At 39.5% G+C, this 24,132-nt stretch overlaps 1 protein-coding gene across 4 annotated transcripts in view; it reads right to left on the reverse strand.

The window, feature by feature from the left end:
- The window catches only part of AFG1L (AFG1 like ATPase), a 169,015-nt gene that overhangs the window by 131,364 nt on the left and 13,519 nt on the right, over positions 1-24,132 (reverse strand). For 3 of the 4 annotated variants that reach the window (XM_079780357.1, XM_079780358.1, XM_079780356.1), the window contains one exon: positions 5,965-6,188. The exons of the other annotated variant lie outside the window; for it this stretch is intronic. In XM_079780357.1, coding sequence (XP_079636483.1) covers positions 5,965-6,188 — 224 coding nt within the window. The remainder of the gene's footprint in view (positions 1-5,964; positions 6,189-24,132) is intronic. 4 annotated transcript variants of the gene reach the window in all.

The following is a 24,132-nucleotide window of genomic DNA, read 5'->3' on the forward strand; positions in this document are numbered from 1 at the left end:
AGGAAAGGTATCCAAATTAAAAAAAAAAAATGGTGAGATGTATGAGGAAACTGGAAATAATAATTTCTCTCGGGAAAAACTGAAAATTACTTTGTGGAGAGCAGGAGAAAAAGGAAAGGAATTTGTGCTCCCCCTCGCCCCCTCCATTCCCAGGTCTCTTGGGCTATGATGTCTCCCCGCAAAACATAAAAAAAAAACTGGCAGTCTGTGTACCCCTGATTAATGGAAACAGATTTTCAGAGTAGCTTCACACTCCATTTAATTGTCTCCCTCCCTGACTCCAGAAATGCTTGATTTGGCTGTGTAAAAGTAATTCTAATTATAGTGATTTACATGAACTACTTACCATTTATGCCTAATTACCTCACAGCACAATAACAATTATGCATACATTAAACGTGTCAGATTAACCTGGTTGTAAGTCTTATTTGATAACAAAAGTAAAGTGTTCATACATGCTCATTCTTCATAGTTTGTTGCTCACATAACATGGTCATTCGCATGTAACTTTTTCAAATTTTTAGTAGAGAAAACCTTGTTACGTAGGTAGTAAAAGCAGCCAAACAATATGCTACCAATTTTATCTCATTAATTAATGATTTTGGCATCTTGGGAAGGTGTACTTTATTTTAATATTATAGATTAGGAAGGAACCAAGATGGCGGTAAAGTTAAACAACTAATCTGCTGCCTCGCACAACAATTTCAAAAAGACAACTAAAAGACAAAACGTCTACCACCCAGAACCACGGGAAAGCTGGCTGAGTGGTAGATTTACAACTAAGGAGAGAAAGGAGCACAAACGCTGAAAAGCTGAGTGAGGTATGGAGGCTCGAATCAGGCTGGAGGCGGGCGACTGGGTGCGCGGCTTTTCTTCAACCCGCAGGGAGACAAGCTCCAGATCACTCTGAAATTCAGTTTTTGGGGACACGCGGGGGACCCAGACACCTACGAGGAGAAGCTGGACTCTCGGCCATCGGGTCAGAAAGTGAGAGTGACTTTTTTGCAGAGGTGCGCCCAGCAATCATTGTTTACTGTGCTGGAGTGTGGGACGCGGGGACTTGGAAACGCAGAAAGGCAGAGAGGGCTCACGGCAGCCATTGCCGTTTGCCACGCCCTAGCCTAGTGACGGCCTGAGACCCCGCCCCGCCCTGAGGTCACGCCCCGCACATTCTACAAACCCGCCCTTTCTCCACACAGCGGCTTTTGCATATAAATGGCCTGTTCTGTGGCAGCTTAACCAAATAAACTGCAGCTCCAGTCAGACTGCTCCAAAACCGCCAAGCAAAGGAGAAAACTAGTCCTTGCTGTAGCTCCTGCTGGGGGACACACAGTACACAAGGGTACACCAAGAGTGTCCACCTCAGGTAACTGGGAGGCTGACCCGTTGAACCAATAGGACACCTAGTACACAAAGCTACTCTACCAACTCAGGGAAGCAGCGAAAATGAGGAGGCAAGGAAACAGATCACAAACCAAAGAAATGGAGGAGAAAAAGGCGACTGGACATAGAGTTCAAAACCACGGTTATAAGGTTTTTCAAGAATTTCATGGAAAAGGCCGATAAATTTAATGAGACCCTTGAGGATATGAAAAAGGACCAACTAGAAATTAAACATACACTGACTGAAATAAAAAATATTATACAGAGACCCAACAGCAGACTAGAGGATCGCAAGAACCAACTCAAAGATTTGAAATACAAAGAGGCCAAGGACACTCCTCCAGAGAAGCAAGAAGAGAAGAGAATTCAGAAAGTTGAAGATAGTGTAAGAAGCCTCTGGGACAACTTCAAGTGAACCAACATCAGAATTATGGGGGTACCAGAAGAAGAGAGAGAGCAAGATGCTGAAAACCTATTTGAAGAAATAATGAATGAAAACTTCCCCCACCTGATGAAAGAAATAGACTTACAAGTCCAGGAAGCGCACAGAACCCCAAACAAAAGGAATCCAAAGAGGACCACACCAAGACACATCATAATTAAAATGCCAAGGGCAAAAGACAAAGAGAGAATCTTACAAGCAGCAAGAGAAAAACAGTTAGTTACCTACAAGGGAGCACCCATACGATTATCAGCTAATTTCTCAACAGAAACTATGCAGGCCAGACGGGAGTGGCAAGAAATATTCAAAGTGATGAATAGCAAGAACCTACAACCAAGACTACTCTACCCAGCAAAGTTATCATTCAGAATTGAAGGACAGATAAAGAGCTTCACAGATAAGAAAAAGCTAAAGGAGTTCATCACCACCAAACCAGTATTATATGAAATGCTGAAAGGTATTCTTTAAAAAGAGGAAAAAGAAGAAGAAAGATAAAAATTATGAACAACAAATACATATCTATCAACAAGTGAATCTAAAAGTCAAGAGAATTAAAAAATCTGAGGAACAGAATAAACTGGTGAACATAATAGAATCAGAGGCATAGAATGGGAGTGGATTGATAATTCTCAGGGGGAAAGGGGTGTCTGTGTGGGGAGTACAGGAAGAGACTGGACAAAAATCATACACCTACGGATAAGGACAACGGGGGGGGGGGAGGTGGGGGGAGGTAAGGGCAGAGGGGGAGTGGGAACCGGGTGGTGGGGAGATATGGGGGGAAAAAAGGAGAAACAATTGTAATCTGAACAATAAAGATTTATTAATCCAGTCTTAAAAAATATATATTATAGATTAGCCTTACAGAAAGTTTCTTAGGAGTACAATGAGGAAAAACATATAGTCCACTATAATGAATGTTTAAACATCTGTATTAAAACAAAGTCAAATGTTCATAAAACCATAAATTTTATTTACCAAAATTAAGAACTCTATAAATAAAGTTCTTCTATTGCTGGAAACCTAATAGTCCAATTTCCTTCTCTGATAATCAGCATATCAGTGTTTATTTTTTTTATAAGAAATAGGTTTGTGGCATCTTACAATCTTCAAAAACTAAAACTTTATAGATGTCTTACTCAAATTCTGTCAGATGATTGGGTCACTTTCTTTCTTTCTTTCTTTTTTGTTTTTTGTTAATCCTTACCTGGGCATATTTTTCCATTGATTTTTAGAGAGAGTGGAAAGGAAGGAGAGAGATAGACAGAGAAACATCAATGTGAGAGAGACACATCAATTGGTTGCCTTCCGAACACACCCCCAACCAGGGTCAGGGATCGAGCTTGCAACCAAGATATGTGCTCTTGACTAGAATCGAACCCAGGACCCTTCAGTCTGCGGGCTGACACTATCCACTGAATTAAACTGGCTAGGGCAATGATTGGGTCTTTTACAATGTTAAAGATTTGGTAGGCTGAAGAAATTACAGGACAAATATTACCACAAAGAGCTGTTTGATCTAACAACTAAACATTTATTCACATATGCATTAGCATTTAACAAATATAAGCTTTCATTAAACACATTGAAAGCTAGCTGACATGTCAAATCCCCTACTTACATAAGATTACAATTATACAATTAAACCAGGGTTATTTACTAGATAGACCCATCATAGCCAATTCAGAAATCAATGGTGGAAGTGTGGGAGAACACCTCTAAGAAGAGCCAAACAATATATATATATATATATATATATATATATATATATATATATATATATATATATATATATATATTTTTTTTTACTTATGGGTTTTATTTTGCCAAACAAAAATTTTAAAGGGAACAAACATTGTTGAATTGGCAACCAGATAAGTTAATGATTTAAGGATACTTCTGACTGGATGGGAAGTTCACCAACCACAGGAAGATGAGCCCCAGAGATGATACAAAAAGGGAAGGAGGAAAAAAAGACTGTATTTTCAAAAGGAAGAGGACTAGAAAGGGAACAAGATATAAATTCATGAGACTAACTCAATTCTCAGGTAACCAAAAAATCCCATTAAGTAAAACATCTTGTTTCCTGGCTATGACACATAACCAAGTTGTTGTTTTATTTGGAAGACCACCTGTATTGCAAACTATAATTAGGAGGCAGTACATAAGAAGTCTAAGTTTTCCAAACTTTTTAGTACTTTACTCACCTAAAACTTTGGATATATGGTTAAAGGAGAAAAGGTTGGCCATCAAAAGGTACCCGCCATTATTTCCAATAACTATTGTGCTGGACTAGTCAATCCGAGTGCCACTATACTTGTGGTCTACTTCTGAGCGAAACTGCCCGCTCACAAGAGGTCTGGATGGAAACTTAGGCAGAGACCCCACCTTTACCCTGGCTGGTGGCATCTGAAAATCCCGGTGTGAAAGCTCTGCCCAAATACTGATGAAGTGATTGGTGATGAAGAGATCAGATTCTTACGCGGCAATTTAAACCACAGATTCAGGGAGAGAATTTAGAAGCTGGTAAAACAAACAGAAGTGAAAATGCACATGGGGGGGGTGGGGGGAAGGAACAAAAGAGGAAATGGATTTCATGAGTAGAAGAGCAGTGGAGTAACTAACTAGTACCTGTTACTACTGCCTGTCAACTCTTCAAAGCTTTCAGAGGCACTGGTTCTGCAGCTCAAGCTCCAGGAGGCCTGGCTGTGTAATGGAGATGCCCTTCGTTTCTATATGCATATGCAGTGTTTCTAAATCTCCACTTTCTTCTGAAACCTAAGTGAATCTCTATTCCTTTTAACCAAAAGATATTAACACAATGACAGCCTTTTTCTTTACATAAAAATAAAACTATTTAATTATACTCTGGGTGCTTTTTAAAAAGTAAAATTACTTTCCGTCATTTTTAATAAAGCACTACTAACACATATTATACAGGACCTTTCTCCTAAAGACCACATAATAAACAAATATTCGTGTGTGGGAGTAGGGGATGGGCGATTTGGCCAATTAAAAGAAAACTAGTTCCTTTGATTAAACCATATTCTAACTCTTATTACTATTAATATCCTTCATAATTTGAAGATGACACCACTGAGGACACTGACTTCTATAATGGGATAAGGAATGGGAGTTTTCCTGTCATCTTAGAATTTCAGCAAAAGCTCAAAGCTGAGGATAAGGGGAGACAAGGTGTCCTATACTCTTAAGAGAGGCACTAGTCATATCCATGCAGGAATTATGGGGGGGGGGGGGGGCGGGAATCAGCTCAAAAACAAAAGTAGAACTGAAGAAAGTCATCAAGGTGAAAGCTGTTAGCTGGGTAAGAAATGTGTGGCATTTCCCCCAGATAAACCTCATGCCCAAGAGAAGCATCTAAAAAAGTGAGGATTGAGTGTAAGCAGAATGCTTGCTTAGGTGAGGAAATCTATAGTCAGCTATCAAAGCAGGATGTGGAAGAGTTCATGGAAGAACTTGACATGTGTCCCCAGGATCATGGGAGTACACAGGACTAAGATAGAGACTGATATCTACTTCTTAACAGCAGAAGTCCAAGGGCAGTAGGCTAACTAAAGCTGCCCATGCAGTGGTGTGAGGTATTCTGCTACAGTCATAAGAGGTCAGAGTGGAGCACTGGGGAGGTCCTGAGGAACCCACCACTGTGCCCCTCAAAAAAGAGCTAGCATGTCAACACCTATCACACCAAAGGCCCTCAACTGGTCACTTAAGACTGCTATTTCACTCTAATCTTCTATCCCTCTCATTCTGACCCTAGAGAAGCCAAGCAAGCAGAGAAAGGCGGAGGAAGGAAAGGAGAAGAACAAATCACTCAATCTTCACTGCTGATCCTCGGCCATGCCTCCCTCAGCAAGGGAAAGGGAAACATTTGAAGGGCACTGAAGTTTTTTTGACTATATGGCATCAACTATTATGTAAACATGAAGCAATCTGAATCCCCCCCAAGGTGAAGGAAAGCTATGGAACATCAAGAGGTCAGATATGGGGATCAACATAGCTTATTTAAAGGAACTGGTGGGAAATTTTCAAGCTGTTTCAGATTGTACCCAACTGCATCTAGTCCATTTTATAAAATGCTTATACTTTTAACTGTTTAATCTTTAGCATCACACAAACCTCACCTTTGAAAAAATGCCTTCTGCCTCTATACTGTATCCTTTAAGGTCCTCGTGTAACTTCTGCAAACACTGTATGACTCTTCTTTGATGTGCATCATCCTTTATCTCATGATTTTTTATCAGAAAGTCATAGTGGTCCAGAGGTCCATGGCAAAAAGCCAAAGCTTTCACATAAGCTTCTGTGGCCACAGATGGAGACATACTCTCGGGTATCTGAATGGTATAGGCTATAAACAAAAAAATGTATAAAATGTTAGACTTTCTTAGATGGAGATGTTTCATAGTGCTGCTATACATATGTTTCTTAATAGTCACATTAAAACTTTTAACCTGTTACAGATATATATTTGAGCTGTTATTATAACTATCATTCTGATAAAAACAATTTTGCACAGTAAATACATTTAAATCCATCTCATCTTAATAAAACAACCCTGGCTGGTTTGGCTCAGTGGATAGAGCATCGGCATGCCGACTGTCCCCAGTTCGATTCCAGTCAAGGGCACATGCCTGGGTTGCAGGCGCGATCCCCAGTGGGGGGTGTGCAGGAGGCAGCCAATCGATGATGCTCTCTTATCATTGACTAGAGGCCCGGTGCACGAAATTCATGCATAGGGGGTGGGGGGGTCCCTCAGCCCAGCCTGCACCCTCTCCAATCCGGGACCCCTCGGGGGATGTCTGACTGCTAGTTTAGGCCTGATCCTAAACCGGCAGTTGGATATGCCTCTCGTAATCCAGGACCACTGGCTCCTAACCACTCACCTGCCTGATTGCCCCTAACCACTCTACATGCCTGCCTGATCGCCCCTAACTGCCTCTGCTTGCTGGCCTGATTGCCCCCTAACTGGTCCCCTGCCGACCTGGTCGCCCCCTAACTGCTCCCCTGCCAGCCTGGCCACCCCATAACTACCACCTGCTGGCCTGGTTGCCCCCTAACTGCCCCCCTGCTGTCCTGATAGCCCCTAACCACCTCTGCCTCGGCCCCTGTCACCGTGGCTTTGTCCGGAAGGAAGTCAGATGTCCAGAAGATGTCCGGTCGACCTGGTCTAATTAGCATATTACCCTTTTATTAGTATAGATGTTTCTATCTTTCTCTCCCTCTCCGTTCCTCTCTGAAATCAATAAAAATATTTTTAAATAAATAAATAAAAAGGGAGAAATCCAAACCCATAGCTATAACTACAGCCCCTCTTCTAAAGAACCTAACCTGCTGTAGAGTCTCTGCTTTACTTCCACTCCATTAAACAAGAGCCCTGGGTTCATCAGATCTTCCCCACAGCAGGGCTGGTCCCTTTCTCTGAGTTAGGCCTAATTATGATTCTTAAGTAGCAAGGCAGAGACATACAGGCTAGTCACAGAAGGTTCTCTACTGCATTTTTACTCTCCATCCAAAACCACACAGCATCCAGACTTTACCACGTGACTCCAGCCCTCTGTTTACGAGATTCCTTCCCTTTTCCATAACCTTTAGGTCCAACACAAAGACTTGGAACACAATAGTGTCCATTTCTAAGCAGGGTATTGTTCTGACCCTCTTTTAGCCTTCCTGAGAAGATAAATGATTGGCCAATCATAACTGCATACCTTATCTGGGTAGGTACAATGAGTAGGTAATTATTTTTTACAAGCATCAATAAACAGCAGTCAATGGACACATTTTTTAGAAAAAGATTTTGCATAAGTACATTGCCAGTGTTTCTCTTGTTTGATTGAATATCATATTTCCTTTGTTTCAATATAAAAATTACTTACTTTAGAAAAAAATTAACAGTGACAATGTTATTTCCATCTTTTTCCCAAGAGAGAAAAACATCTAAATAAATCATGAATGTCCAGGATAGGGCAGGGCTATCTTCTAATAGCTGTTTTTTTCTGAATAGAAGTTTTGGTTGAGTTCAAGGCTACCCTGTTAAATATTCCATGTCCTGGCCTCTCTTGCAGCCAGGCTGGCCAGGGAACTAGTTGGAGATAAAACTGTCTTTGTTTAGAGATGACGTAATCATCTATGTAGAAAATCCAAAAGAATCAACAAAATAAATCTTGGAGCCCTGGCCAGGTGGCTCAGTTGGTTGAAGCGTCATCTCGTACAGCAAAAGTTGTGGATTCTATCCCAGTCAGGGCACATAACTAGGTTGCAGGTTTTATCCCCAGTTGGGGCAGGTATGGGAAGCAACTGATTGGTATTTTGCTCTCTATCTCTCTCTCTTCTTCTCTCTCTAAAATCAATTTTTTAAAATATCCTTGGGTGAGGATTAAAAAATAAATAACTCCTAGAATTAATAAGCAATTATAGTAAGGTTGTAGGGTACAAGGTTAATATTAATATATAAAAGTGGAATTTAAAAAAGAAACAAATGTAAAAAACATTAAAAAAGAAAAAGAAATAAAAGTGGAATTAAAAATTAAAAATACAATACCGTTTACATTAGCAGCCCCCCAAAATAAAATACTTGGGTATAATTCTAACAATATATGTACAAGATCTATCATGAGGAAAACCACAAAACTCTTATGAACCAAATCAAAGAACTTAAAAATGGAGAAATATCCCATGTTCATAAATAGGATGACTCAATACTGTCAAGATGTCAGCTCTTTCCAATTTGATCTATACATTAAATGCAATCCCAGTCAAAATCCAAGCAAGTTATTTTGTAGATACTGGCAAAATAATTCTAAAGTTTAAATGAAGAAACAAAAGACCCAAAATAACCCACACAATATTGAAAGAGAAGAACAAAATCGGAGGACTGACACCACCCAACTTCAAGTTATGATAATCAAAAGAATAGACAAATAGATCAATGAAATAGGATACTGAGCCCAGAAACAGACCCACATAAATACAGCCCACTGATCTTTGACAATGGAGCAAAGGCAATACAATAGAGCAAAGATAATCTTTTCAACAAATGGTGCTGGAACAACCTGCAAAAAAAACAAAAAATGAATCTAGACACAGACCTTTCACCCTTTACAAAATTTAAATCAAAATGAATCATAGACCTAAATGTAAATCATAAAACATATAACTCCTAGAAGATACCCTAGGAGAAACATAGGAGGCATAAGAGAAACCTAAATGACCTTGGTATATATGATAACTTTTTAGGTACAACACCAAATGCACAATCCATGAAAAAAAAAATTGATAAGCTGAACTTCATTAAAATTAAAACCTTGGCCCTAGCTGGTTTGGCTCAGTAGGGCACATGACTGGGTTGCGGGCTCGATCCCCAATAAGGGTTGTGCAGGAGGCAGCAATGATTCTCTCTCATCATTGAAGTTTCTATCTCTCTCTCCCTATCCTCTCCTTTCCTCTCTGAAATCAATAAAAATATATATATTAAAATCTTGTGTTGCAAAAGACAAGGCCAGAGTCTCATTAAAGGACAAGCCATAGACTGGGAGAAAATATTTGCAAAAGATCCATCTGATAAAAGGACTGTTATCCAAAATATACAAAAAAAACTGTTAAAACTCACAACAAGCCCAGCTGGCATGGCTCAGTGATTGAGCATTGACCTATGAACCAGGAGGTCACGGTTCAATTCCCGGTCAGGGCACATGTCCAGGTTGCAGGCTCAATCCCCAGTGTGGGGTGTGCAAGAGGCAGCCAATCAATGATTCTCTCTCATCATTGATATTTCTATCTCTCTCTCCCTCTCCCTTTCTCTCTCTTTCACTAAAAATCAATAAAAATATTATTTTAAAAACTCACAACAAGAAAACAAACAATCTGGTTTTTAATAATGGACCAAAGACGTTAACATACAATTTATGATAGATAGGACTATAGAGATACATTCCTAAAAAGCACAGCTACCAATAAATAAAAGTGGGCCAATGCCCTTAATAGACACCTCACCAAAGAAGACATACAGTTGGCAAAGAAGCATATGAAAAATTCTCCAGGTCATGACATTAGGGAAATGCAAATTAAAATAATGAGATACCACTATACTGCTATGTGAATGGCCAGAACACTGACAAATGCTGGCCAGAATGTGGAACAACAGCTCTCTTTCATTCCTGGTGGGAATGCAAAATGATATAGCCACTTTGAAAGACAGTTTGGTGGTTTCTAACAAAACTAAACATAGTCTTTTTTTTTTTTTAAGGGAGTTGGCATCTTTTTTTTTATTTTTTCAGAGAGGAAGGGAGAGGCATAGAGAGTTAGAAACATCAATGAGAGAGAAACATCGATCAGCTGCCTCCTGCACACCCCCTACTGGGGATGTGCCCGCAACCAAGGTACATGCCCTTGACTGGAATCGAACCTGGGACCCCTCAGTCCACAGGCCGACGACGCTCTATCCACTGAGCCAAACTGGTCAGGGCAAAACATAGTCTTACCATATATGAGCCAGCAATCATGCTACTTGGTACTTACCCAAAGAAGCTGAAAACATATGCCCACACAAAAACCTGCACACGGCTGGGTCCGGGTGAGACCACGCGCCCCTGGGTCCGGGTGAGGCCACGCGCCCCGGGGCCCGGGTGATGCTGGGTCCCGGATCCGGGTGAGGCCGCGCGCCCCTGAGTCCAGGTGAGGCCGCGCCCCTGGGTCCGGGCGAGACCAAACCAGAGGGAGTCGGACCTGCATTACCACCATTTGTTCACCATCCAGAACTGAAAAGTCAGTGCTGACATGTACACATAAGGAACTGGTGTACATTGAAATTGGGTCTCAAAAGAACTGTTGGCCCAGAAAGAAACTCACTACAGACTGATTCATTTGCCTGTCAGCATAACTATTATTGCTTGTCTCACATTCGGTTCTTGTAAGTATATTTCTAGTAACACATGATCTCACTCATCTAGGGGAAATGATGAACAACATAGACTGAGGAACAAGAACAGACCCAGAAACAAGGAGACATCGATCGGACTGTCGGGCCTCAGAGGGAGGGTAGGGGAGGGTGGGGGTAGGGGGGAGAGATCAACCAAAGGACTTGTGTGCATGCATCCGAGCCTAACCAATGGTTAAGGACAACAGGGGGGGTGGGGGCATCCGTGGGGAGGGGTGTGGGATGGGAATGGGGGGATGAGGACAAATATGTGACACCTTAATCAATAAAGAAATTAAAAAAAAAAACCTGCACACGAATGTTGATAGCAGCTTTATTCATAATTGCCAAAAGTTGGAAGCAACCAAGCTATTCTTTAGTAAGTGAATAGATAAACTGGTATATCCAGACAGTGGAATATTATTCAACACTAAAAAGAAATGAGCTCTCAAGCCATGAAAATACATGCAAAAAACATAAATGCACACAAATAAGTAAAAGAGCAAATTTGAAAAAGGTACATACTGTAAGGTCATATTTTCTAACTACATGACATTCTGGAAAAGGCAAAACTAGGTAAAAAGTAAAAAGATCAGTATTAGACAAAGGGGGGTAGGATGGAGGGATAAATAGGTGGAGCACAGAGGATTTTTAGGGCAGTGAAAATATTCTATATGACACTATAACGATGAATATATGTCATAATACATTTGTCTGAACGCTTAGAATATAAAACACCAAAAGTGAACCCAACGTAAACTCTGGTTAATTATGATGTGTCAGTGTAGGTTCATCAATTTTAACAAATGTACCACCCTGGTTGGGGGATGTTGATAATGGGGGAATCTATGCATGGGGAGGAAGAAGGACATGGTGGGATCTCTGTACCTCCCTCTCACTTTTGCTGTGAAACTAAAACTGCTCTAAAAATAATAATAAAGTCTTTTTTTAAATATATTTTTATTGATTTTCAGAGAGAGGAAGGGAGAGATTGAAACATCAGTGATGAGAGAGAATCATGGATTGGCTGCCTCCTGCACAACCCCTACTGGGAATAGAGCCCACAACCCAGGCATATACCCTTGACCGGTATCGAACCCGGAACCCTGCAGTCTGCAAGCCAATGCTCTATCCGCTGAGCCAAACCGGATAGGACAATAATAAAGTCTTTAAAAGAGAGAGAGAAAGAGAGACTCAGTCAGGCAAGACAATCAAGGCTGAGAGATTGGCCAGCGTAGGCCTGGATAGCAGCTGTATAAATTGAAACACAAAAGACTTCTCAAAAGCTGCACTAAATTAAATCTGTTACTACATCAGTGTACACAAATTATGTGATGCTGCTGCCATATTATTTTGATTTGTATTAATTTGTCTTATTGTACTCCAAATGGACAGTAGGAAAATGCCATTTTGAAGATCCACACATTAATCTACACACATAAATGGAAGATTTTAAAGGCCCCAAAAGTCTGTACTGTTCTAATACTTCAAGTTTCTTCTTTATTTCACTACTTTCTCCTAAACTCAGTTTTAGGAAAATCCCATTACAACCCAAAGCCAACATGCTTTAAGATTTAGTCAATATCGTGATGTCCTAGAATCTGAATAATCTATTATAATAACTTCCTAGATAGTATTTTAACAATTACTTATATTTTTCCCCCAAGGCTTTTAATATATTTGTGATTATTTCAGTTTCCCAATTTTTTTTAAGTGAACATAACCACAAGATTTCACTGTCTTCTTAATAAAACTGGATCAATTGGCCCTTTCTCTTATCTCCTCCCAGTTCAAAATGCTTGCATGGCTTTTTTTTTTTTTTTTTCCCAGAGAGGAAGGGAGAGGGAGAGAGAGATAGAAACATCAATGATTAGAGAGAATCATTGATCTGCTGCCCCCTGCAGGCCCTCTACTGAGGATCGAGCCGGGGTATGTGCCCTTGACCAGAATCAAACCCGGGACTCTTCAGTCCACAAGCCGACACTATCCACTGAGCCAGAGCACGGAGGGCCAAAATGCTTGCATGTCTTAATGGCCAGCACCCCTTAATGGCCTGCAGTTGGGCTCAATGCATTCAAGCCTCAGCACACTCAATCTCCTTTGCAGTTTTAGCCCTTTTCCAGAAAATCGGCATAGTTTGCTCACCATAGTCACTCTGTTTCCTGTTAGAAGGCCACTTTCCCTGGGCATACAGATTCCCTGCCCTTGTCCTGTTGTCACTTTTGGGGTTTAGTGCTTCTCACTTCTTGTAGGAGACCGGTGGGTTTTAGAAACATGGGTTTGCTTGCAGGGTCACTGATAGAAGGGAATGAAGCAATAACCACCAATTTTTTTTAAAAAAATTATTGATTGACTTTATAGAGAAAGGAAGGGAGAAAGAGAAACATCCATTTGTTGTCCCACTTACTTATGCATTCATTGGTTGTTTCTTGTATGTGCCCTGACCAGGGATTGAACTGCCACATTGGCATACTGGGATAATGCTCTAACCAATTGAGCTAGCTGGCTAGAGCTGAATATTCCCCAATTTTTAAGTTTTCATCTTATGTAGGACATAAGTTTGGAACAAAAAAATTCTGAAGTTCTGCAGTCTGTGCTAATATGCTCTACTTAACACAGGGGTGGGGAATGGCTGGCTCGTGGCCCGTATAAGGTCTGTAAAATCATTTGGTCTGGCCCTGCCAAGGCATTAGGGGTGAGTTAATTAAATGTTTGAACAAATATAGCACGCTAATTTTTAAGTTGATAATTTTGTATGGCCCTCGAATAATGTTATAAATATCCAAATGACCCTTGGCAGAAAAAGGTTCCCCACCCCTGACTTAATGGATCTCACTACATTAATAAATAATATAATAAGCCCCAATTATACTCTTCTTAATAGCACGTGGTAGCCTTAATGCAGAAAGAGGCAACTCAATAACATAAGAATAAAAAAAAATTAGAAAAGGCAAATTGTTACTAATAACACTAAGAATAATTTTTATATAAATGGGTGGTTTTTTTTAAAACAAGGCCTTGACTTAGGGTCCCTGGCAGGCTGGAGGGCAATGGGAGGTTTTGGTAGCCTTCTGAAATTAAAAGAAAATACTATGTATGTATATTTGTATATTTTTCCCTGAGGCAAGATCTCTAAATATACTACAGCCTCCTTCAGATTTTTAAACCATATTTGTTAACAAAAACTGGCTAAGATCTATTGTTTTAAACAGAATTGTCAAAAATAAATAATTTATAATAAAAATAAAAACACTTGTCAAAACTTTAGAGTTTTAGAAGAAAAGTCTATTAATAGCAGTTCACACTTATTGAGCACCTACTGTCTGCCAGGGATAGGTTAGGTAACTTAACATAATCATTTTTATTAATCCTCACAATAATCCTATTATACAAATAACTAAAAAAAAACACAAAACACATGGATAAATGTATCCACTCACTCATGCTTGTTGAGAATCACCTATATCTCAGATACTATTCTTGACACCAGTAAAAAAAAACACTAAAAACAAATTTCTTTTCTTATGGTAGCTTCACTCCAATTAAGGGGAAGATAGACCAAAAAAAAAAAAAAATTAAATGAAGAAGGAAGGATCAGACAGTGATCAGTACACTGAAGAAAATAAGTGATATCCTAGGGCCTCTGACCAACAGCCCTAGGGACATTTCCAGGGAGCTTAATAGAAAAACAGAATCTCAGGCCCCACCCCATGGATCTGAATCAAAATTTGGATTTTTAACAAAATGCCTAGGTATTTCAGATGCACATTAAAATATGAGGAAAAGACTGCCTGTGAAAGTGACATTTAAGTTGACACCTGAATGCTAAAAGAAGTCAGCTCTGAAGAAGATCAGAGAGAACATTCCAGAGGCAAGAGCTCTGGCAAAAACCCCGAAGTGAAAATGAAAAAAAAAGCTTCACATTTCTAAGGAAGAAAAACAAGGCTTACGTGGCTGATTTAAATGAACAATGTGGAGTCTGTCACCAAATGAAGCTGGAAAGGAGAGCCAAGACCTGATCATGTAGGGTCTTGTAAGCCATGGTAAATAAATTCTGTGAGTTTTTTAAGTAGAATTAAGAACAAGTGACCCGGGTGGCATGGCTCAGTGGTTGAGCACCGACCTATGAACCGGGTGGTCAAGTTCGATTCCCAGTCAGGGCACTTGCCCGAGTTGCGAGCTCAATCCCCAGTGTGGGGCATGCAAGAGGCAGCTGATCAATGATTCTCTCTCATCATTGATGTTTCTATCTCTCTCTCTCCCTCTCCCTTCCTCTCTGAAATCAATAAAAATATTTTTTTAAAAAAAAAAAGAATAAGTGGAAGGCTCTGATCAGGGATGTGACATTATTTGATTTATTTTTTAAAAGATTACTCTGTAGAAAATAAGATGGTAGGAACGCAACGTAAAAGCAGAAATGGTTGAATTGTGTGGTACGTGAACTATATTTCAATAAAGCCATTACATTTTTAAAGTAGAACAGAGAAACTATTTAGGAAACTACAATAACAGGTTAAGAGAAGTCTGTAATTTGGACCAGAGTTAGCACTGCAGGTTAAGCAAATGGACCAAGATCATGAGGCTAATAGCAGCAGCAACAATTGCTAATCTTTACTAACTACTAAGTGCCAGGTACTTATCTAAGCACTTTACATACATTAACTCACTTGATCTTCACAACCACCCTATGAAGTCGGTACTACCATTATCCCTACTTGAAAGCTTAAGAAACTAAGAAACAGAGGCGCTAAGTAGCCAGTCCCTGCGCCCATAGCCAGGTAGGAGCAGAGCCAGCATTTGCACCCACAGGTACAGCAGGAAGGGAGAATGTTACAGTGGAAGGAAGGTGGGCTCTGGAGTCGCATATACCCTCTAGATCCATCTCCTGACTCCACCATTTGACTCTCAATCACAGTAATGTCGTTCTCCATGGTGACTGGCACAGGATCGCCATCCTAGCAATGATGCCTGAGGGAAAGTCAGCTTCTGCCAAAGTTTCCCCACGTGCTCTTCAGAAGGAGAGCAGGACAGGAACTCATTCCTTCCTGCATTTGTACTTTTACATGTCAAACAGGGATACCTGGACTACTACAAGCATCTTAGAATATTTCTGGGTATACAACTGCTTAGGAATGAATAATGCAAAAAGATAGAATGAGGGGAAATGTTGTTACCACATGGAGGACAATCATAATCTTGATACAAGTTGTGATGGTCAATTTTTTGTTTCAACTTGACGGGGCCATAGGGAGCCCAGACATTTGGTCAAATATTCTGGGTGTGTCTGTGAGGGTGTCCCTGGATGAGATTAACATTTGAATCAGTAGACTGCATAAAGCAGATTACTCTCTAATGTGGGTGTTTCTCCAATCAGTTGAAGTCCTGAATAGAACAAATGGCTGACCCTCCTGTGAGTAAGAGGGAACTCCTCCTGACTGCCTTTAAGCTGGGACGTCACTTTTCTCCTGCCTTTGGATTCAACCGAAACATCTGTTCCCCCTGGGTCTGTAGTTCTTTGGACTAGAACTACCCTATCAGCTCCCCTGGTTCACCACCGACTCTCCTGGGTCTCTAAGTCTCCAGTTCTCTGACTGCAGATTTTGGGACTTGTCAGCCTCCATAATTGTGGGAGCCAATTCCTGTAACCAATCTCTTTCTAAATATATTGGTTCTGTTTCTCTGGAGAACCATAACATGTATGTCAAAAAGGTTAATTGTACTGACACTGTTTCCATAGAGCCAGAGTGGTGATAACACAAGGGGATCTGTGACCTTCGTGTTCTCAGGTGCTTTAATTGGAATGGATTTCTAATTCTACACATTAAGCAAAATGGTGGAACAGACTGTTTTAACAGAAAGCACTTCTCTTTAAGAAATGTTATTTTAAAGGTTTGATTCATCCTTGAGGTTTTTTAATACTGGAGGTTAAAACTTCTTCTTCTTCTTCTTTTTTTTTTTTTTTTTTTGGCGGTTAACGCTTTTTGAGAACCCATCTCCAACTTCATACTCAAAATCAGTAAAGATGTGACTTAAAGTGCAGAAACTTTACAACTTGTCAGTAAGTAGGATTCAACTCAAAAACATTCTGTAATGATTTCTTAGCTCAAAAATATCCTATTATTAGCCCTAGACGAGTAGCTCAGTTGGTTAGAGCATCATCCCAATACACCAAGGTTTCAGGTTTGATCCCAGGTCCAGACACATATAAGAATCAACTGATGAATGCATAAATAAGTGAAACAATAAATCGCTCTCCCTTCCTCTCTCTCTAAAACCAATAAATAAAAAAGCCTATGATTAAAGAAAAGAATTAAAGATATGCCAAGATGACACATGATCATACAAATTTAAAAAGTTCCCAAGGTAAAGAAAACTATCTTTTTGCATTATTTATTCCTAAGCAGTTGTATACCCAGAAATATTCAATATAATATTTCAAAGCATTATGTGTGTTTAGTCCAATAGAATAAATAAGAAGGTTACATGAAATCAACAGACTATACAAGGTATTTATGTAAACCAGAAAAGCTATGTGTTTTATGTTCATTTTCACGACTTAAAGTTTTCTTTACAATACTTGGATCATTTGAAAATGCATGAGTGACAAAATTCTGAAAGAAAGGTAAAGAGAAAGAAAACTAATGAATGCCTACTATGTATCCAGCATACTAGTACTTTCTATATTTTTATTTTTATCTGGCATCTTTATTTTATTTTAATTTATCTTTATTATTGAAAGCACTTTCTATATATTATCTTCTCAACTATTTGAGTGCCTCTGAAAACAGTATCCATAAATAATCTTACTAAATATATTTTACTTTAGTGACTTACCTGCATAATATAAATCAAATTTCAACAGCTTTCTTTGAAATGTCAATGAAGAAAGCAGCAATTCGTATTTTCTAAAAACCTCTAGATGTTTGGAATAGCCAAAGAAAAGGTAGTTACATCCAGGAGAACAAAAACCATCCCTGATTTTCTACAGAGGCCCTTTGCACAGTCTTCAAAAAATCAAAACTGCATTTTCTAGAATTCAAAGCACTGAAATCAAACTGAGCCCTTTGCCATTGTTAATATAGGTGTGGCATCACCCAGTTAAAATGGTTTTAGTAATTCTATAGAGTTGAGTCCATTCCATTTCTACTTACCAACTGGAATCCACCCTCTACCATTTTAATAGCCCTACATTTATATAACATTTCTTAAAAGTTTTCAAAGGACTTTCTCATATAATAATCTATTTGAGCCTCATAAAGGACAAGTAAGAAAGGTAGTTAGGATAACTAATCCCATTCTACAGATGAGAAAATGGAAATACCAAATTAAATTATTGATCCAGTACTGTAGAATGAAACCAATATCACAATCTAGTCTTTTCAGGTCACATTTTATTATTCATCTGGTATCCCATATGTTCACCAGTCCTAAAATAAAACCGATACAAATTCTTCAAAGTAACAGTTATGGAATAAAAGGAGCTTCACTTCTTCACAAAAAGAAATAAGATTGTTGCCAAAAAGAAACATGCTCAGTTAAATGAAATCAAAACTATATAAGAAACCGAGATTTCCAGTTTAAAATGTTTACCCAACTGCTGTGAGAAAAATGCACAATCAGGAAAAGCACATTTAATATTTCTAAAGGGCTGGATTAAAATTTCAGCTGTAAACTTCATTACTATAATTAGATTTTAATGCATATTTATTAAACATCCTTTCAAATACTGTGTTCACAATTCCTCATGAGTTACTTGTACATGTGTAGATTTTAACAAACTATAAACAGTGGCCACTGACCAGAAATGTTCCCCTACAATAACAGAAGCCCATGCTAAGGTCATAAGCATCCTATGTATGCTCTCTTATATCTAATCATACCAAAAATAAAGATTCAGCTGCTTTTTTGAAAACTGCAATGGTCAACAATGACACAAAAAGTCAGACTTATCAGTGACATTAAAGACCTTTATGTTTGGCCCTGGCTGGTCTGGCTCAGTGGATAGAGCGTCAACCTGCAGACTAGAGGATCCTGGGTTCGATTCCAGTCAAGGGCACATGCCTGGGTTGCAGGCTCAATCCCCAGTGGGAGGCATGCAGGAGGCAGTCAATCAATGATTCTCTCTCATCATTGGTGTTTCTATCTCTCTCGCCCTCTCCCTTTCTCTCTGAAATCAATAAAAATAAAAAAAAGACCTATGTTTGATTCAGTGATGAAAAAACAAAGTGCAGAATAGAAGAAAATAAAATCTTCATAAAACTCCTTTTTTTAATGTATATATTTTTGTCTTGATTTCAGAGAGGGAGAAAGAGATAGAAACATCAATGATGAGAATCATTAATTGGCTGCCTCCTGCACATCCCCCCTGGGGATGGAGCCTGCAACCCCCACCGGGAATCAAACCGGGACCTCCTGGTTCATAGGTCAATGCTCAACCACTTAGCCACACCAGCCAGGACCATAAACTCTTTCTTTAGAAAAACAACATAAGCCAGCATCAAGGAATGCATCATGAGATGATGTGCCTTATTAATAAAAGGCTGATTTAGGAGCTATTAAAAGGCTGCTTTTGTGTTACAAAGAAAAATTATCAAAATTAAAACTAAATGCTTGCTGGTTATTTTTTTTTTCCTTTAGGAGCTAGTTAATCTTAAAAGTGACAATCTGTATAATTTTACAAAAGGAAAAAAATTGTACTTTAAATTTCATGATAACAAATCAGTAAAACACTGCCCTACATATCAGAATAAAGCTATTCTGAAATAATTACAGGCATACTGAGTAACTCCTTAACATTCACCCAACAATATTTAATAATAAGATCTACAGGGTCTATTTTCCTTCAAAAGATAAAGAAAAGTAACATCTATGTTATGTTCATTTATTTTAAATTTTATGCCTTCACACATATATAAATGAGAATTTTAAAATGGAATCTTACAGGAATTACATTTAACATATAAATTGCATCATGAAACTATTAAGGAACTAAAAATTGTTGAGAACTACTGCACCTAGCCAAAAATATGGATAGATAACGTATTGAAAAAGTAACTTCTGGGATAAGGTGGATGGAGAGAAGAAATAAGAAGGGACAATCAGGACCATGAAAGAGGTTATAGAAAAAAGATCCTGGGGATTAAAGTATCAGGTACCTCCAGTAGGGCAGGCGTAGAAAAGGGACCTCCTTAGAGGACATTAGGCAAGAAAGACAAAACACAGCAGGAACAGACACATTCAAAAGGCTCTGGAGAGAGAAACTGGAACAAATCTTAGTCACAGGTCAAAGAAAATATGAGTGACCTAGGAAAAAAAAATGTTAGATATGTTCAAACTGAGGCTAGATGACCTTTCGTCGGAGAATTTATAGAGCATCTTACTTCACTGGGAGCAAAGGCTGAACTACCAGTTTCTAGACCCTTGACATCCATTATTTCTGTGGGACTTTTTGTGAAAAGACAAATCCAAAATAGTCATACTCCATTTATATTCATCATTTACTTAAAGAGAATGAAGCTCTTGAGGTATGAAGCAGTGATAATAGTATATCAATAATCCATTTCTGGACTTTTAAAGTTCCTTTCTATCACTTCTACTCTTAGACACACCCTATTTCATCTGCCTCACCCTCCACCCCAGAACTACATCTAGGGCACTAGCTATGCTTATATAAGTTGTGCTATGCTTTAAAAAAAATTAATTGAAGCCGAAACCGGTTTGGCTCAGTGGATAGAGCGTCGGACTGCGGACTGAAGGGTCCCGGGTTCGATTCCGGTCAAGGGCACGTCCATTGGTTGCGGGCACATCCCCGGCAGGGGGTGTTTGCGGGAGGAGGCAGCTGGTCGATATGTTTCCAGCTCTCTGTCCCTCTGCTTTCCTCTCTGTACAAAGTCAATAAGATATATTAAAAAAAAAAAAAAAAAAACAAATAAAAAAAATTAATTGGCCGAAGCCGGTTTGGCTCAGTGGATAGAGCGTCGGCCTGCGGACTGAAGGGTCCCGGGTTCGATTCCGGTCAAGGGCATGTACCTTGGTTGTGGGCACATCCCCAGTAGGGGGTGTGCAGGAGGCAGCTGATGGATGTTTCTCTCTCATCGATGTTTCTAACTCTCTATCCCTCTCTCTTCCTCTCTGTAAAAAATCAATAAAAAATAAAAAAAAAAATTAATTGAAGGAAACTGTTATCACGAAGTGAGTCTCATGAAGTTAGGCATGAAGATTCTTTTCTAATCTATATATATATATATATATATATATATATATATATATATATATAATCTATAATATATAAAGAGGAGGCTGCACCGTGCAGGTGGGCGGGGGGGAGGGGGAGGACTGCGTGCTCGGTGAGGCAAGCCATGGATGGCGCAGGCCCTGACAGAAAAGGGCCTGCCAGCCACTGGGCGCTGGCAGTCCTGCCTCTGTGCGTGAGCAGCACAGGAAACACCTTTTCTGGCCGCTCATTGGCTAAACTCCCGGTACGCCACTCGCAGTGTTCTTGGTAACTTGGGTAATAAGAATCCAAGAAGGTGATCTAGGGTTTTTCCACCTGACTCCTAGAGGAAAAAACGGAGGTCCACTGCTGGAGGGGTAAGGAATGTCATAGTCTGCCCCAGCCAGTTTGGCTCAGTGGACAGAGCCTCGGCCTGAGGACCGCAGGGTCCGGGTTCGATTCTGGTCAAGGGCATGTACCTAGGTTGCAGGCTCCTCCCTGGCCGGGGCCCAGGTCAGAGCTCATGCAGGAGGCAACCAATCGAAGTGTCCCTCTCACACTGATGTTTCTCTCTGTCTTTCCCTTTCTCTTCCATGCTCTCTAAAAATCAATGGAAAAGTATCCTCAGGTGAGGATAAAATGAAAGAAAGAAACAAAGAAAGAAGGAAGGAAGGAAGGAAGGAAGGAAGGAAGGAAGGAAGGAAGGAAGGAAGGAAGGAAGGAAGGAAGGCAGGAAGAAAGGAAGAAGGAAGGAAAGGTTATATCCTATGAAAGAGACATCTTGAAAATGCCTAAAGAAAGTTGTCATTTTTTCGTGGTGAAGGGACTGGAGTCCGTGTTGATGAAAACACCTTGGCAGCTGCGGTGGCCGGCAGTGGCAGCAGCAGCGGGGTGATGGGGACAGCGCCTTCCCCTGATCAGCCCGGTCGCTTCCCACAGAGGGAGGCCAGACTGCAGGGAGCGGGCCTAAGCCGTCAGTAGGCCATCCCGAGGGCTCCCAGACTGTGAGAGGGGGCAGGCTGGGCTAAGGAACCCCCCTCCAGTGCACAGGCCTCTAGTATACTAATAAATGTTAATGAAGTTTCACATAAGGGTCTTCATCTTATTGGGTAATAAACATCCAAAGCCATTTTCTAAACCACTTAATCTATACTATGAATAAATTATACCAACCCATATTGCTGAGATGGGGTTAGTTCTACTCATATTAATACTTAATCGAGATCACCTATGTACATGTACTCTAGAAGAGATTGTGGAGCTAAAGGTAAATATGAATCATCATTTAATAAAGACATCTAAAAATATAACATTGAGATACAGGACACTATAATAATAACAAACCACAAGATGTGACTCTCATATTATCTTGCCTCTATGAAGTAAACTTAAATTCTAAGACTAGCTTAAATAAAATACAATTTCAGATATGCTAATTTTCAGTTTCAGAAAACCTAGAAACCTTTTCCTCCTTGGCTTCTTTCCCAGTTTTCCTATGACCTAATTGCTCTTCGACAAGGTCACATTCTTCTGCTCATGTCGGTTTTCACAAGGACTCCTCCTCAGCCTTTTCTCCTTTCACTCTACAAATATTCCCAGACTAGTTCTTCCATTCTCATGGCCCTCAACATCTCAAATTTCCTTTAAATCTAAGCTATCCACATTTCCTAGAACTCATTAGACTTATTTACCTGCAATCATCATAAACACCTCAAATTTAACAAATTCAAAATGGGATCTTCCCCTAAAATGCCTCTGGCCTTCCTTTTTTGTTTTGTTTCCCTTAACAGATAGATGGCAATGCCATTAAATTACCGAAACTAGGAAACCTAAATTGATCTTAACTCCTGTCTTTCCTTGTCTCCCCCAAAGTCTGTCAGTTCTACCAAAGCAGTGTCTCCGAATTCCCTCCCTTGCTGCCCTGATCTCCATCTTCACCACAGCAGTAATTCAGGCCCTATAAGGCTCTCCCCTGTACTACTACAACTTCCTTCCAAATCACCACCCAGCTTCCAGTATTCCCCAGCCAGCATCCTGATCTGCTTTTTAGGCTGCCACAAGAATAATCATGCTAAAACAGATCTCATCACCTCATTTCTTAAGAAACTTCCAACAGCATCCCACTGAGCTTTTGCTTAAAAAGCCCTCCCAGCTCCAAGCAGAGCTGCTTTCTCCTCTGTAGTCCAGCACTTCAGGTGGGCCTAGCTCATGCTGTTATTAATATTCACTGTTATGAGGAGGAGCTAATAGAACTTAGTGGTTAAGTTCGTGATTCTGAAGCAAGAATGCCTGGCTTCAAATCCCAGTTGGGTAGCCATACCTGATTATTCATTTATGAAACAGAGATAATTTTATATATCTAGTTTTTATGAAGATTAAATTATGAGAGAAAGAAACTGCTAGCAGACTGCCTGGAACAAAGAAAGGGCTCAATAAATGTTAACTATTGTAATTTCATCTCCCTTCCAAGACTGTGAGCTATTCAAGGGCTGGAACTAAATTTCATTCACTTTCTCATACACACACTTAATACCAGGCTTCAATTGAATTAGCAATTTTTCAGCATTTAACACCCACACTATGGCTATCTAATTCCTAATAAATGCTTCTCCTTAACTACCTGGATGATGAATAACTGTTACATTAAATGGAGATACATTTAGACCTAAAAGAAAACAGATAGTGAAATCAAAATTAAGCATATATATTTAAATTACATAATTAAGAATTTCACTTTCAAATTTTTAATAATCTTAGTAATGGAAATACACATATCCCAAAATGGAATTCATAATGCTATATTTCCTACAAAGTTTAAAGTTAGGCAATCAAGGAGGTGATTTGGATGAAGGGCATTTTAGGACCCTTAAAGTTTTCACAGTTCCAGTTTCCAACATGGCCTGGAGCCACGGCTGGCATTAAAGCTGAGATGAGGCATAAAAACCATGCTCTTTCTTTTCCTTTATCTATGTCCTTGTTTTAACTTTAAAGCAATGCTCCCCTCACATTACACTGTAGTCAACAGTAGACTTGAAAAGATGAAAAAAAATGTAAATAAAACATAAACAGTAAATAACCAAAATAATTGAAAAATGCATAGGAAAATTGTAAATGAGATTATAAATACTAAATAACATTTCAACTTAAATTTTACTTTGATTTAAAAAG

This window comes from Cnephaeus nilssonii (assembly GCF_951640355.1).
Source record: "Cnephaeus nilssonii genome assembly, chromosome: 9".
NCBI classification, from domain to species: Eukaryota; Metazoa; Chordata; class Mammalia; order Chiroptera; family Vespertilionidae; genus Cnephaeus; species Cnephaeus nilssonii.